This window comes from Chamaea fasciata, unplaced genomic scaffold (assembly GCF_029207755.1).
Source record: "Chamaea fasciata isolate MVZ Bird 193981 ecotype frontalis unplaced genomic scaffold, bChaFas1.0.hap1 SCAF_15, whole genome shotgun sequence".
In the NCBI taxonomy this organism is placed as follows: Eukaryota; Metazoa; Chordata; class Aves; order Passeriformes; family Sylviidae; genus Chamaea; species Chamaea fasciata.
This window is the reverse complement of record NW_027094100.1, coordinates 11,804,020-11,817,975: the sequence shown is the minus strand read 5'-3', so window position 1 is coordinate 11,817,975 and position 13,956 is coordinate 11,804,020. Positions and strand designations below refer to the sequence as shown.

Genomic DNA, 13,956 nt, shown 5'->3' with positions numbered 1-13,956 from the left:
TCCCTTCTCCTGCTAAGACTTTGATTCCGGGTAACGTTTCCTTCAGTATCAGCAGGAGTCTTCTTAGGGCACTTTGTTCCACAGCCTTTCCTAAGAGAGAATTCCAGTGAAATATTACTGAGCTCTGATACACATCTCAGTCATTCTCTGCTCAAGTCTGTTTCTTGAACAGGCATTTTCCTCTCCCTAGGTCCATTTCTTTCTAGGTGCCTAATTCCAGATTTACTATAAACATAAAGGGAGAATGGTCATCTTTTGTTCTCCAGCTAACAACAATTGCATTAAATCATCTTGAAAATTGCCGAGCAAGTGCAGAACCCTCTCTGCAAAGCTCTGCAGAGTCATCAGCTTTGCCCCGGGGAGGCTGAAGCACCTCATTGTCGAGCCCTGTGAGGGACCCTTGCTCCAGGGGCTGCAGAGGCTGCTGCTCCATGCCTTGGCCACGGGGGATGTAACAGATGAGGGAACAGAGCAGACGTGAAATTCCTGGCTGATACTCCTAATCAGGCAGTTTGGATCCTGGAGGAAATGAGTCTGAGCCTGTGTTAATTCTTAGATCACCGTAAGTCTGGCCTTGTTCTGTGAAATCCAGCAAATGTCCCACTGACTTCAGGAAGAGCTTTTGAAGAGGTGGGTGCAGGACAGGATCTGCCTCACCCTGTGTCAGAAGCAGCATTACAGCACCTGAGCACTGCTAATAAGGCTAAAACACCCTGAGCTTTTCTATGCAACAGTGTCTCAGTAATGTAAATGATATATCTCATATATATGTATACATCGATTAACCTATAAATAATCACTGCACAGCCTGTCATAATATTTTTATACAGGGACTTTCTGGTGGTTTTAAAGTGAGATATCTGTTCTCATATTACCGAGATCCAAAGGTAAAAATATCACTACATAACAAATGCAAATATTGCACATCTTTTATTTTTATGATACTTGAACGCTGAAAACAAAAACAAGCAGATAGCTGTTGGCCTACATGTTTTAATAATCTTAAAATAAGGCTTGTTTTATTCCATTTTGTGCTTTTTTGAGCTGATCTTCTTTTAGAGAAATATATGGAGCAGTCCCTGTGAAGATTTGTTGTACTGAGAAGATTTGTGACAATCTTTTAGTTCAAGCATACATGTTCCTTATCAAAGTGGGTTTGTTTTTTGTTTTTTTTTCCCTTTGAGTAGGCAGAAATTTTATGCAGGGATGAAAGCAGAGTAACTAAATTCATGTCTAAATTTGGCTTGCATTTTTACTTATTTATAATATAGACATGCACAATAGTGCCATTGTTTTCTTCTATATTACAGGCAGCTATAAATAAGTAGGGGAATTCACAGGGGAAAAAAAAAAAAAAAAGCCCAACTAAGATTTCCCTTCAGGATATTCCATATGATTAGAAAAGAGCTAAAATTTTGCCCCGGTATTTTTTGCTCTTCAGAACAAGAAGTTGTGCCATGAAAATTTGTGACCTCCCTGTGGGTCAGCTAAAATGTCAGTTATAGCCCTCTCACCCTGATTTTTCCCTCTAGGTGTCCCTACAGTGCCTGGCTTTCCTCTGCCAAGGTGATATCAGGAATAAAATAACTTTCACAAGGTCAGAGGGATTCAGTATCTGAAGTGTTGGGGGACAAAGGACATATGTGAGATATAAACCAAAATGGTATCTGCAAATACAGTCACATTTCCTTTGGGCAGCCCTGGCAGGAGCCTGCAGAGACCTTCAGTACAAAAGAGTTTAGAGTTTTCAATAGCAGAAATAATCCCCTGGGCAAGAGACAAAATCATTTCTGTAATCTGGCAAACCTTTATTTTGAAGGGAGTATTCACTTCCTACCAGCCTGATGTACTTACACACTCTGAAAACCCATCCACATGCAAATTCTCCCCATTTCTCATTTCCCTGGTGGTTCACCTACACAGACACTTTAAGCCTAGAGATGAATGGAAAGGGTTGGACGGATAATGCAGATCAATGTCTGACTGAAGAGCGTGGCTAAGAAGTAATGGCTCTTCCTGCCACTCGGGGCTGACCCCATAAAAATCCATATCAGCCAACCCTTGCAGCCGTGAGGGGGACTAAATTTGAGCTGGCTGGGAGTCACACAGTGACACAGGGAGGGCAGGTGCTTTCTGTGGGCTCAGTGTGTGCCAGGAGCTCCTACAGCACCATGGAGACCCCCAGTGTTTGCAGCTGGTCACCTCAGCGTGGCACCACTAATTTGGGCTCTCCTGTCCTGGTGTGACCCCGACGTCACTAATTCAGCAGTGAGACACGGTCATGCAGTTCCCCTGATACTCAGCTCCCTGAAGGGCAGAGATCCAGCAAAGAGATGATGTGTGGGCTTCAGGCCTTGGCTCAGCCCTGTAGGATGCAGGAGAAGACAGGGATGCTCCTTTGGGAGCCTCGTGGCGGTGACGGGATATCCCTGAAGGGCAGCGCTGGGAATAGGAGCTGTGGATGTTCCCGAGTCCTTCCCATCGACCGTAAGGGAAGAGAGGCAGTGAACATCCTTTTGCTTCTGCCCTTTTACACAGGCACATAAAAATCTATCCTGTACCCCTTCAGCTGTCCAGGAGTACTGTATTTCCCAGGAACGGAGAAATTTAGGATGTCTCTGGAACCATTGGATCAACTATGATAAGACTGCACATAAAGATAGCAAACAAATAAACAACTCTTGAGCTCCTTCCTTCCCTCAGCTCTCCCCTTTTTCCTAGCTTTGGAAGCACAATGGATTTCCGTGCTGGCGAAGGCGCTGGAGGGGAGGTTTTGCAGAGGGAGCCCCCGGGAGGTGCTCAGGCTCCGGGGGGACCGAGCCCAGCGCAGCCCGCACCGCAGGGCAGAGCCGCTGGACCACCGGGAGCAGCCCGGGCTCTTCGGAGGGACAAGAAGAGAGGAGGGGGCTGCGGGGTGGACGCGGAGCCGTGGCGTGGTGGGAGGGGACAAGCGGCGCCGGGCGGGTTTATAGGGCGGCGGCGGCGGCTATAGGGACGGCTATAGGGGGAGCGGTCCCTGGCCGGAGCCATGCGGGGCCGGGGGCTGCTCTGCGGCATCGCCATCTCGCTGCTGCTGCGGCCGCCGCCCCGTGAGTGCGGAATGCCCGGTCTGAGTGCGGGGAACCCGGCCCGGGGCTACGCGACAGCCCCGCGCCAGAGCTCCGGCTGCGGGAGCGCCGGGGGAGGGAGGGAGGGTGGGTGAGAGGATGGCTGGGTGGGTTCGGGGGTCTTTCTGCTTTTCGTACAACCAGCGATGAGCTCCCTCTCTTCTCCCGCTCCGGCTTCGTGCTGCCGGACCCCGGGGTGCGGAGGGGCCGGGGATGCTGAGCCGCTCCTCTTGTCTCCGCAGCCGCGGCCGCTGAGGTGCGGCTCCAGCCCGAGGTGGTGGTGCCGCGCTGGGCAGCCCCAGGTGGCCCCGGCAGCCCCAAGGTAGGTCTCTTGGTTTCCGTTTTGTTTGCGGGGGAGGGAGGATTTCGCGGGTAGCAGAGCACCTGGCGATGCGCCTTTTGGGGTTAAGCTGCGGGGATGAGCAAGGAGCTGCCGTAGCTCCTGCAGATGGCAGGAGCGGCTGTGTGAGCTGGCTGGTGCATCTGGGAATCCATTCTCCCTGCCCTGTGCCGTGCCTTAAAGCCTCGATCTGTATCTACCTGATCCGTGTCTGTGGAAGGGCAGCGGGGCCATACAATCGGTGGCATTGGGGGAGCAGCTGGATAGAAGGATCTGCTGTAGGATAAGCCCAGAAAGCCGTCTGTGTTCTGGACAGCATCAGAATGAGTCACCAGCAGGTCAAGGGAGAGGATTCTGACCCTTTACTCTGGTCAGGTGAGACCTCACTTACAGTGCTGTGTCTGGGATCCCCAGAACAGAAAAAATATCCACCTGTTGGAGCCAGGCCAGGCCAGGGCAGTGAAGATGCTCCAAGAGCTGTAACACTTCTCCTGTGAGGACAGACTGAGAGAGTTGGGGTTGTTCATCCTGGAGAACTCTCTGGAAAGACCTTGTAGCACCTTTCAATACCTGAAAGAGCTATGAGAGAGCTGGAGAGGGACTTTTTACAAGGGTGTGGAGTGACAGAATAAGGGACAATGGCTTAAAGCTGAAAAAGGGCAGGTTTAGATTAGATATTTGGCAGAAATTTCTGACTGTGAGGTGCTGGGAGAGGCTGCCCACAGAAGCTGTGGATAGACCATCCCGGGATGTGGGCAAGGCCAGGCTGGATGGGGCTTGGAGCCATCTTTCCTAGTGGAAGGTGTTCCAGCCCAATGGCATGAGGATGGAACAAGATGATCTTTAAGATCCCTTCCAGCCCAAACTATTCTCTGGTTCTGTGACTCCCAGCTGTGAGGGTGCTTCACTAGGTAAGAAAAGCCAACCAGCAGCTCAGGTGGGTTTGGCTGTGTCTCAGACACTGTGTGTTAATACAGATCTCACCCCTGCTGCTGTTCCATGGCGGGATGAAGGGATGTGTCCACAGTCTCCAGACTCTGACAATCACTGAGGTTCAGACAACATCAAACACAAACCACAGGGTTTTGTTCAGCTTCCCAGGCTTGGTGTTGTTGCAATCAAGAAGTAATTGCAGTTTTGTGGTAGGGTATTTTTGACATTGTGAGCCAAAAAAAAGGGGAAGCTCAGCATTATGGACACATGCAGTTTTTCTTGAATATAGTGGTATTATTTGGGAATTTATTATTGTTTTTTTTCTGTATGATGAGACTTTCTAAAACTTATCATTGTGTGTAATATGAATTACACACAAAAACCCTACCATGACTCTCTCATGATCTCAATTATTTTTAAACTGCCCTTGCTATACTGCCTGCGAGTTTTGGTTCTGTTATTGATGGTGATGCAAATACATCTGGAGAGCATTTCCCCTTGTATAAATTTGCTGGGTCTCAGGGGTCGCACTTGGTTTGTTTCAGGCAAGTTCCCATTGGCTCTGAAATGAAAGTTAGCAAAGCTTATATACAGCTGAGATATTTCATTTACACAGCAATTGATGGACTGAAGCAGTGGGATTACTGAAGGAGAAGGGAGGGTGATATTAGTAATAATGATGTTTGCACAACCTTTGTGAAGAGATTTTATGGTGATGGAGACCCTCAGCTGTGGGCAAGGGAACCTTACACTGCTTTCATGTTAGTGAGTGAAGCACAGACCTCCCCTGAGATGAACTGAGCACCTTGATTTAGTAAAAGAAGCTCTGCATCTTGCAATTATCCTTTTTTTTTTTGTATATCCTAAATGTATTAACTTGTTTTGCATCATCTGCGTGGGCCTAATGCCATGTCCTGGAAACTGAAGGAAGGATGAGCAAAATCCAGAATATGGGCAGGGAGCTGATGAAAAGAGATATTTGTATTTGCTGAAATGGCAAGTGAGCGTATCTCTGGGCTGACAGAACATCTCATTCAGTCAGCCTTGCTTTCTTTCACTTTCAGTGTTCTGTCCTGCAAAGTCTCCTCCAACAATGATTTAGAAAATAGTATGGGTTAATAATTTCAGCAACTCTCATGATTTTTTTTTCTTCCAGCTGAATTAAGTGCATTGTTATATTAATATGAGCTTCTGGGGAATTTGTTCATCCATTTTCTCTACAAGAAAGCATTCAGACTTGGAAACCCCAAGCTGACTTTAGGTAGTGGTTCTGCTTTGAGGGAGGTAAAACTGAAGACTTCAGAGCTTCTTCTAGTTGCTCCTCTAAAAACCTTATTCTATGCTTTACGTCTCTGGAATGTTTGTTTTTTTTTTTAATGTTGGGGTTAGTGTACGCATTTGCCATAGCACTGAGAAATTGGGGTGTGTTCTGTTCAAACCAGCAGGCCCAGGGGAGGCCTGAAATACTCTCTGTGCAATGGCTGGAGTCTGAAGGTCCCTGTTTGTTCCCTGCCTTTTACTGGCACTTTTTGTGAGTAAAGGAATGAGGTGAAAATCTCTGGAAGAGGTGTGATTCCTCTCCTCCTGAAACAGGCTCCTAAAAATGTCTTTCTGCTGTGACAACAAAGGAAGCTTTGGTTAACTAGCTCAGATATTTGACTCTTCAACCTCTGGGGCAAGCTGGGCTGTCCTGTGATGTTGTGTTGAGCACAACCTACAGCAGAGGGAAAAGCAGGGGGCTCTTCCCACCCAACTGCACCTCCAAGCACTCCAGCACCAGGACTTGTTGCCTCTCCTGAGCACTTTATTCCTCCTAAGACACCAGGTGGTGTCTCTAGCCCAGGTACAGCATCCCAGCAGATGCCTGCACTGCTTTCCTGGCTCTGCACGGCTGTGCTGTGGGATGCAGCAGCGTGCCTGGAGCTGGCAGCCACCGTGGTGCATCCATTCCCTTCCCCATCACTCCAGGTCTGAAATAGGAGGAAGACAAGGGGTTGTTTAAGGTCAGCTGCAATTTCCAGTTTGTGTTTGTGGTTGTGTTCATAATTATGATGTATGAGTAACAGGCACCCTCTCTCCTGAACGCAGCATCCACCCCGAGCTGAAGTTACAGTAAAGGCAGAAGGTCAGGAACTTGTCTTGGAACTGGAGAAAAATAGGTAAGTGTGCTTGTGCCCGGCACTGTGATCCCACTTAAATAATTAATAATGACTATAGTGAGATCAACAGGAAAACCTCCACTGACTTCAACAGGGTTTTGATAAAGACAGGATGTGGAAGTCCTTCACTGGATTTCAAGGTTATTCCGAGTCCCCTCAGATGTTAATCAGTCAAACAGCACACTATAGCAGAGCTTTGTCAGCAAAAAAAAAAAACCAAAAAAACAGATGGTGACCTGGCCCCCAGTGTGTAAACTTATTTTTGTATCATAATTCTTCCTACATTAACTGGAAAATGTTGCTGATATGAAGCTCCCTATTTACCAAATGGCTCAGTGCTTTCGAGTCAGTGTGACTTTAATGAGGATTGCATTTGCTGTGGTCCAAAGAGGTCCTGCTCTTCTTCCTAGGAGAAATGATCTGGCAGTTTCAATTCCATTAGTGCCCTTCATGCTAAAGCAGACTGAGAAATTGTTTTTGCATTAACTGAAATGCAGCCTCCTCTCGGGCATGTGAGAGCAATACTGTGTGCTGTCATAGGGTGTGATGCATATTGAATTCAGCTGAAGCTGCAGGAGATTAAGGTAGGGAAAAGGATTCTTGTCTGGAGGCCACCCCAGAGCCCCTCTGCCCTGTGAGTACATTAGTTTCCAGTAGTGGAATAGCAGCTGGGAATTTAGCTGCAAGAAGCTTGTCTTTGCTCAGCAGTCCACTTGCACTGTTGGTGTTTTTATTTATTTTTGAATGGGTTTGAAGATTTATCTATGGGAATGCAACCAAATGTTTGTCTGCTAGAATCAGGAGGAATAATAACCTCGGAATAATGACCCTGCTTATATTTTAAATGTATTTTATGGACATCCCAACCACAGAGATGGAGGGCTCAGCTTTCCTCCTGAAAGAGTGAAGATCTTAATAGTTCTGATGGCAGTGCATAAACCTAAATGATATTCAGGGTATTTTGGAGGAAAAACAGATTATTTTTGTCACTGTGTGCAGTAAAACCTGCAATGTGATGGCTGATGGAAGATGAATACCTCCTGTGAGGGGTTTTCTGTAAAAGGTCACAAAAGCTACTGAGAGTTCCAGTGCTGCAAAAACTGGATGCTTTTCACAGGCAGTCATGCACCTGTATAGAACTAAACAGAAACAGCTCTAAATTCAGTGTTTTTAGCATGTTTTAGCTGGGAAAGTAAGACCAAGCACCATGAGCACTGCCAAGGCAGTTCTGTCTGGAGGAATAGCTGCTGCTGATGACAGTGGTACTGTGCCAGGTCTGAACTGAGCCTGGAAGCAGCACAACCCCCGATGCTGCTGGGGGTCTCCTTCCAGGACTGCCAGGCCTTGCTGACTCTGCAGTTGCTATGCAAAGGTGAATATTTCTGGCACAGCAGAAGCTGGCCAGAGAAAGGGTCTTTGCTGAGCTCCAAGCACAGTGATGTAAGCTCCAGGTGCTCACAGGATTTTCTATTTCCAGCACAGAAAAACCCTTTGCTGGTGTTAGTAAACAGGGTTATAATAATAGAAGGTTCCTATTGTGTTTATTTCCTGAAATACATTTTCATTCATTGAGATGTATACACACGGGCTTGGATGTGTGTATCCACTTCCACTGCAGGATGGATCTCCTGTACAAGTGCTGATGAAATAAAGCAACTGGTTTGGAACTTTTAATTTTTATTCTCTGTGGAAAATGCAGGTGATTCATAGATAGCAGTGCTCCATGTGAGGAGTCTTGCCAGACCTCAGGTCCTTGCTCAAGAAAGGTGATGGTGCAATCCCCAAATGCAGTAAATGGAAAGGTTCCACTTCTCAGAGACTTGTCAAAGTGTTGAAGTAGTTTGGAGACTTAAATTGAAAGAGGAATGATGAAGTCCCTGGGAGCCCTGTGTATTTACCAGCATCCACAGAGCACTTTTAAGTGGAGGCAAACCTCTTCTCCTTGGTGAAGAGTGTGGCAAGGCAGAGCCCAGCCTGGCCCCTCACATTCCCAGCCTGGGGCTGCTCCACAGCACCCAGGAGCTCATCACTGCTCTTGTTTGTCTTACAGGGGAAGCTGAGGTTCTGGAGGAGGTTTGGGGTGCTGAGTAGCTGCAGCATCCAGAACTTCTTCTGGGAAGAGTCTGTTGCCTGGGCAGCAGGAGAGGAAGTGATGTCCCCCAAGTGGGAAGTGTCCCCTCAAGCACCAGGTGCAGATTTGCATCAAAATGGGCATAAGAGAACTGCAACTTCAAGGAAGGTACTTGAGGCTTTTTTTTTTTAACTAAAATAAGCCTCAGAGTACTGGGCCATTTAATTGCTCCAGTTTAGAGGAGCCATTGGAAACCGGATTTGCTGCTGAGGTGGGTGCTGTGCTCCCCCTCTGTCCCTGGGCTCAGCACGGGGAGGTGAATGCACCCACCTGACCCACATTTTACTCTTGGATCCGCATCCCAGGCTCCCATCATTCAAGGAAAGCATGAAATGATTGGCATAATTTGGGTTTGGTTGGGATACGATTTACCCCGTGGTTCCCAAAACTAGAAAGGAGATATGCCAAGCCACTGAGACTGCCTCAGGTGATGTTCTTGGTGGATGAGGCAGCCTTATTGCACATTCTCCACTCTCTTCCTGGTAAAATTGCTTTGAAAAGAGGGGCAATTGTCATAATCTGTGCTTTGGTAGGGATGCACTAACTTTGGAAGAAACATTCTAGTTTCAGTATGTGGAAGAAATGTTTACACCATCCAGTTTCATATTCCATATGAAAAGGACACTGTGTTCATCCACAGAGGTGAAACACAGAAATGATTGCGTATCTCTCTTCAGAGCTGTACCCAACCCAGTGTTTTGTAATAAGCCCATCACACATCTGCATTTGGGCTTCATATAGCTGTGAATACCATTATTGCATTAGCAGTTAACATAATGTTGCATTATTTCCTGTCCAGGAATTTGATAAGAAGTCAGGAGCACACTGGAGTTTCAGAGTTCATGACACACTAACATTTCACTATAATGACAAAATATATCGCTCAAACGACTCTGGCTTGTTTTAAATGACTCAAATCCATGTCCTGCAGCTGTGGGATTGGAAAGCTCAAAGCTGCACAAACAAAAATATATGGAGAGTTGCCTATAAAGCAGCTTTAAATTTGGCTGGGGCTTAGGAGCGGAAGAATCTGAGTTGCAAACCTTGGATGAAAAGTGACTTTTTTTTAAAAAGCCATTTGCATTTGTTAATAAAAAGCAGCTTTGAGCCAAGCAGGGACAGGATGAGAGCCTCTCAATGTGTGTGGCAGCACTGCCTGGTGTGAGCCTTTTCTTAGTGAAGGGGAGAGCTCCCATTTGCACAGCAGAAACCTGCATGGAATTTGTCTTCTCAGTGAAGGAAAGGGAGCAAAAAGACTCTTTCTCTTCTCTTCCTCTTCCTTCTTCTCAAGAAAAGACTTGGGAAAGGCCCTCTCAGCTGCCAAGGGTATTTATTGGAGGCTTCTCCAGGGGCTATCCCTGCCTGTGGGTGAATCCCTGGGACAGCCTTGGGCTGTTTGTGTCAGCTCCTGATTCTGGCCACTGCACTGGGTGGCAGAGCCCCAGTGGAGATGTGAGGACACAGCAAAGGAGGTCCAGAGCTCACCTGCTCTGACCTCAGGTGCCAACAGAAAGTTGTTTTTAGGGCACTCTGATAGGGAGCAGTATCATTTCCAAGCTCTGCTGGCCCTGCCTGGGTAGGTGACAAGCGCTCCCACCCAGCCTGGTGCTCTCAGTGGTGCAGTCAAAGATCTGTGTGCCACTTGTGTTCCAGTGTTTCCTGCTTTTGCACATTTCCAGGGCCTCTCCTACCAACTGAGTGAGGAAGTTGCTGCCCGTTTCCGAGCAGGAAGGATATATGAGATTATTCCACTGATGGGCTACACATCATCAATGTCTAATGGGCTTCCTTCATGGGCAAGGGTTAAAGGTCATGCAAAGGAGGGAAATTGAGTTTATCCTGCTCTACTGTCTCTTGGAATCATCAGAAAAAACAGAGGTGGGACCTGGAAAGCCACAGCTGCTTTTCAACTTCCTGATTCCCTCAGGATATTCAGTGATTCCTCTGTGCGGGGCAGAGAGGAAGAGACAGGAAAATGAAGCCTTTTAAATTTTCTGTGCACTGGCTCTTTATCAGCCAGTTTTCCATTTATTTCATTTCCTTTTTCCTCTCCAGGCAACCTTTATGGTTCCTATTGGTAAGTCAAGGGTCTGTGTGGCAAATCTTACTGTAACATAATTTACACAGTGAATGTCACAGATGATGTGGATGGGAGAAGGGGATGGAGAGTCTTTAGTCCATGGTGCTTTCCCAGGCCTTACAAATGGCTTGTTTAGTTCCACCTCAATAGTTGGGAAGCCACTTTTTCCTTCCAAACTGCTGTGTTTACACAATAAATGTTCTTAGCAAAAGCTCTAGAGGAAGGGAGCTTAAGAGCTCCAGGATTCATCTGGTTGGAACTCACCAAAAAAAAAAAAAAAAAAATGGATTTCATTGGTTTTATGAAGTGCCAGGTTTTGACTGCAATATTCCAGGGGCTTGAAATCTCCCATTTCCCACTAGTGGTGGATATGGAAAGCAGGCCTGCCTGCTTGTGTTGTCATGAGTCATGTGTTGGTGGTGTTCAAGATGGGGCCACTTCAGGTTTTGATAATAAATTCTGGCTTTAGGGAACATTTATGTGACTGAGAGGCAAGGGTTCACATTCCCTTTCTTACCCTACTTGGATCCTGTTGAGAGGCAATGGAGTGGGACCACAAATTGTAGATGGAAATCTCATGTCTAAAGTTTCTTGGGAAAATCAATTCCCTCCACCCCCAGATGCTGGCAGCCTGGCTGGACAGATTTATTGTGATTTGAAGAAAGGGACAGGGAAAGAGATGAAGAGACTGAAGGCTTCACTTTTCTTGGTCCCATGACTGAGAAATCGATGTCGATGTTTCTCATGAGAGCTTCATGGACCATTTGGCTTTTGTTTTTTGGGAGGAAATAAAAACCATGTCCATCTCCTGCAAACTGCTGGGTGTTTCTAAGCTGGCAGCTGTCCATGTGGACTAGCCTCTCTGTAAAATGAACCCAAACAAAGTTGCTGATGGGACCAAATTATTAAAAGTCCTTCTTGCTTTAATTAGTGAGAACCTCAGAATGCTGCTGGGGCACTCTGGGCGCCTGTGGGTGATCTCAGGCTGGTGCAACTGCGTGTGTTCATGGCAGCCCTGAGCTCCTCTTAGGCTTGTGCTGACAAATGATGTTTTATAGTCAAAACTGCTCTCATTTATCAGGAAAATAGGGGTGAGGTTCTTTAGAGCAGCTGGGAAATGTGCACTCCCTCAAGAGGACATGGTTGTGCGAGCAGGGTCCCGGCTTTCCCTCTGCTGTTTTTGGGAGTGTTTGGCCGTGCTGTGCAGCCCCTCTTCCCCCGGCTGCTTCTCTGCTCCTCAGCAGTGGCCAGATGAGCTGAAAGCCACGTCCTTTCCCCATCCCCAAGTGCCACAGGGGCAGCTGCCTGCCGGGAGAGCTGCGTTTGCCCCGTGTCCTCCACCCTCCTGTTGAGAACCATCTCAGCTCATGAGTAAAGTATGTGACCCCCCTGGCACAGTGTCCCAGCAGAGCCAGGCTGGCCTGTGTCAGGGCAGGGAGCAGGGAGCAGCACAGGGAGGAGGGCTTTGTGTCAAACAATGATATCATTGACAGGCTGGAGGGGGAGCAGGACGGCTCCACCAGGGCCATCAGCAGGAACCGGCTCAGGCCATCTGTACATGATGGCACTGAGCCACTCTCCCTTCCTCTCTTGTGTTCAACCTGGCTCCCAAGGCTTTCTGGGGAACAAATCCTGCCAAGAGCAGGCGATTCCACCCTGGGCTTGGAGGCTGAGCTGGATCTTGGGGATTGACTGATCTTGCCGAAAGCTGGTCCCTGTTGGAAAGGTGTGAGGCTCCTCTGGAGCATCCCAAGTGCTCGTGTGCAGCTTTCCCTGGCCCCAAACTGGCTGCAGCTGCTATCCAGCTTTAGCAAAGGAGGCTGCTCCCATCCCAAACCAGCTTTTTCTTTGACTTCATCAATTCTTCATGCTGATAACTCCCCTAATGAGAGGCTCTGTGCTGCCTTTTAGGAAGATGATGTGTGCTAGCGATCTGCCAGCTGCCTGACTGGATCTCAGAAGCCTTTAAGTGATGTTATTTTGCATCCAGATTTTTGCAGCTTCAGCGTGAGCTGCTGGAGAAGTGGTCACTGAGGCATGTAACGTAACTGTGCCATTTTTCCCAGACTTTCCTTCTCCAGTAAGGAGGTGAACTCTGTGCTCTTCTGGAAGCTTCCATCTGTGCTTTGCAGGGCTGAGCTCCCCTGGAATCAGCTGTTCAGCCTGGCAGGGATGTTCTCCTGGAATGATGGCAGAGAAGGTTTTGGGGTATTTCTCTGCTGTTTATCCAACAACTGGTACATGTTGGAAAGAGAGTCAAGACTGGCTGATAACTGCTGCACTCTTGGTGACAAGAAGGTTTGTTTGCTGTTTATTTACAGTTTGGTGGAAAGCTTGGTGGTTGCTAAAGAAGTGAGTTGGGCTGAAAATGAAATTTTACAGGCTCAAAATAAGACACCAAGGGTGTTGCAAGATGTCTTGTTGTTTTTCCTCTTTCCTCACCGCCCTCCCCACCACACCCTGTGCAATCCCCTGTGATCGGCCTTTCTGTCAGTGCTGCAAGAGCTCCAGGCCCCCCCTGCATTGGGGCTGGGAGCTGTCTTCAAAATAGGACTGTTCCAAGCTCAGGAAAAGAAACGGGACTTTTCTTGGGGACCCTGTGGTGTAGAGTAGGAATCAACTGGTGCAGAGAGGCTTGGAAGTTGCAGCATAGAGATGACACAGGATTTCAGCTGCATAAGTGTCCTGAAAAATTCAGGCAAAACTCCTTGATCCACTCTAGGAAGGGGCTGGAGCCTGAGTGTTTAAGTGGGATGGGATGTGCTCACCCCCTGGGCTCTGTGGCCTCATCCTGTGCCCTGGGCTCTGGGGCTGGGCAGGAGTCACAGCTCTGAGGAGCCTCCTGGGCAGCGCTCAAGTGCCTGCTCATGGCTAATGCTTTCCAAGAATAAAGGAGCAGGAGGAAAACACAAGCCTGCTTGTTAGGGGATGAAACGAGCAGGCTGTGCAAAGCCTCAGCTACTGGAAATCCACGGGCTGGTGTCTGGCTTTAATAGCACAGGGCAGATCACACTGCTTCACTGTCTGCCCCTGACACAGACCAGATACCTGCCAGAGCACTGCTCCAGGCAATTTCCTGACAGTTAATGCAATCTGTTGATTAAATATTTGTTTCTTGCACCCTCGCTGAGAGAGCTGCTGCAGTCAGGGAGATGAAGGGAGTTTTGTTCTGTGGGATGTTGCTTGTCTTGGGTTTACAGACCTGG

General features: G+C 47.8%; 1 protein-coding gene across 3 annotated transcripts in view; it reads left to right on the top strand.

Annotated features, from left to right (window-relative positions):
- Nucleotides 1-3,013: 3,013 nt before the first annotated feature.
- ADAM19 (ADAM metallopeptidase domain 19) overlaps nt 3,014-13,956 on the top strand; it is a 32,290-nt gene continuing 21,347 nt past the window's right edge. For 2 of the 3 annotated variants that reach the window (XM_066196881.1, XM_066196879.1), the window contains exons 1-3: nt 3,014-3,089; nt 3,350-3,429; nt 6,469-6,539. In XM_066196881.1, the coding sequence (XP_066052978.1) occupies nt 3,029-3,089; nt 3,350-3,429; nt 6,469-6,539 (212 nt within the window). In that variant the 5' untranslated portion in view covers nt 3,014-3,028. Of the gene's footprint in view, nt 3,090-3,349; nt 3,430-6,468; nt 6,540-12,899; nt 13,049-13,956 lie in introns of those variants that run through there. The other variant, XM_066196880.1, reaches the window with a different exon arrangement.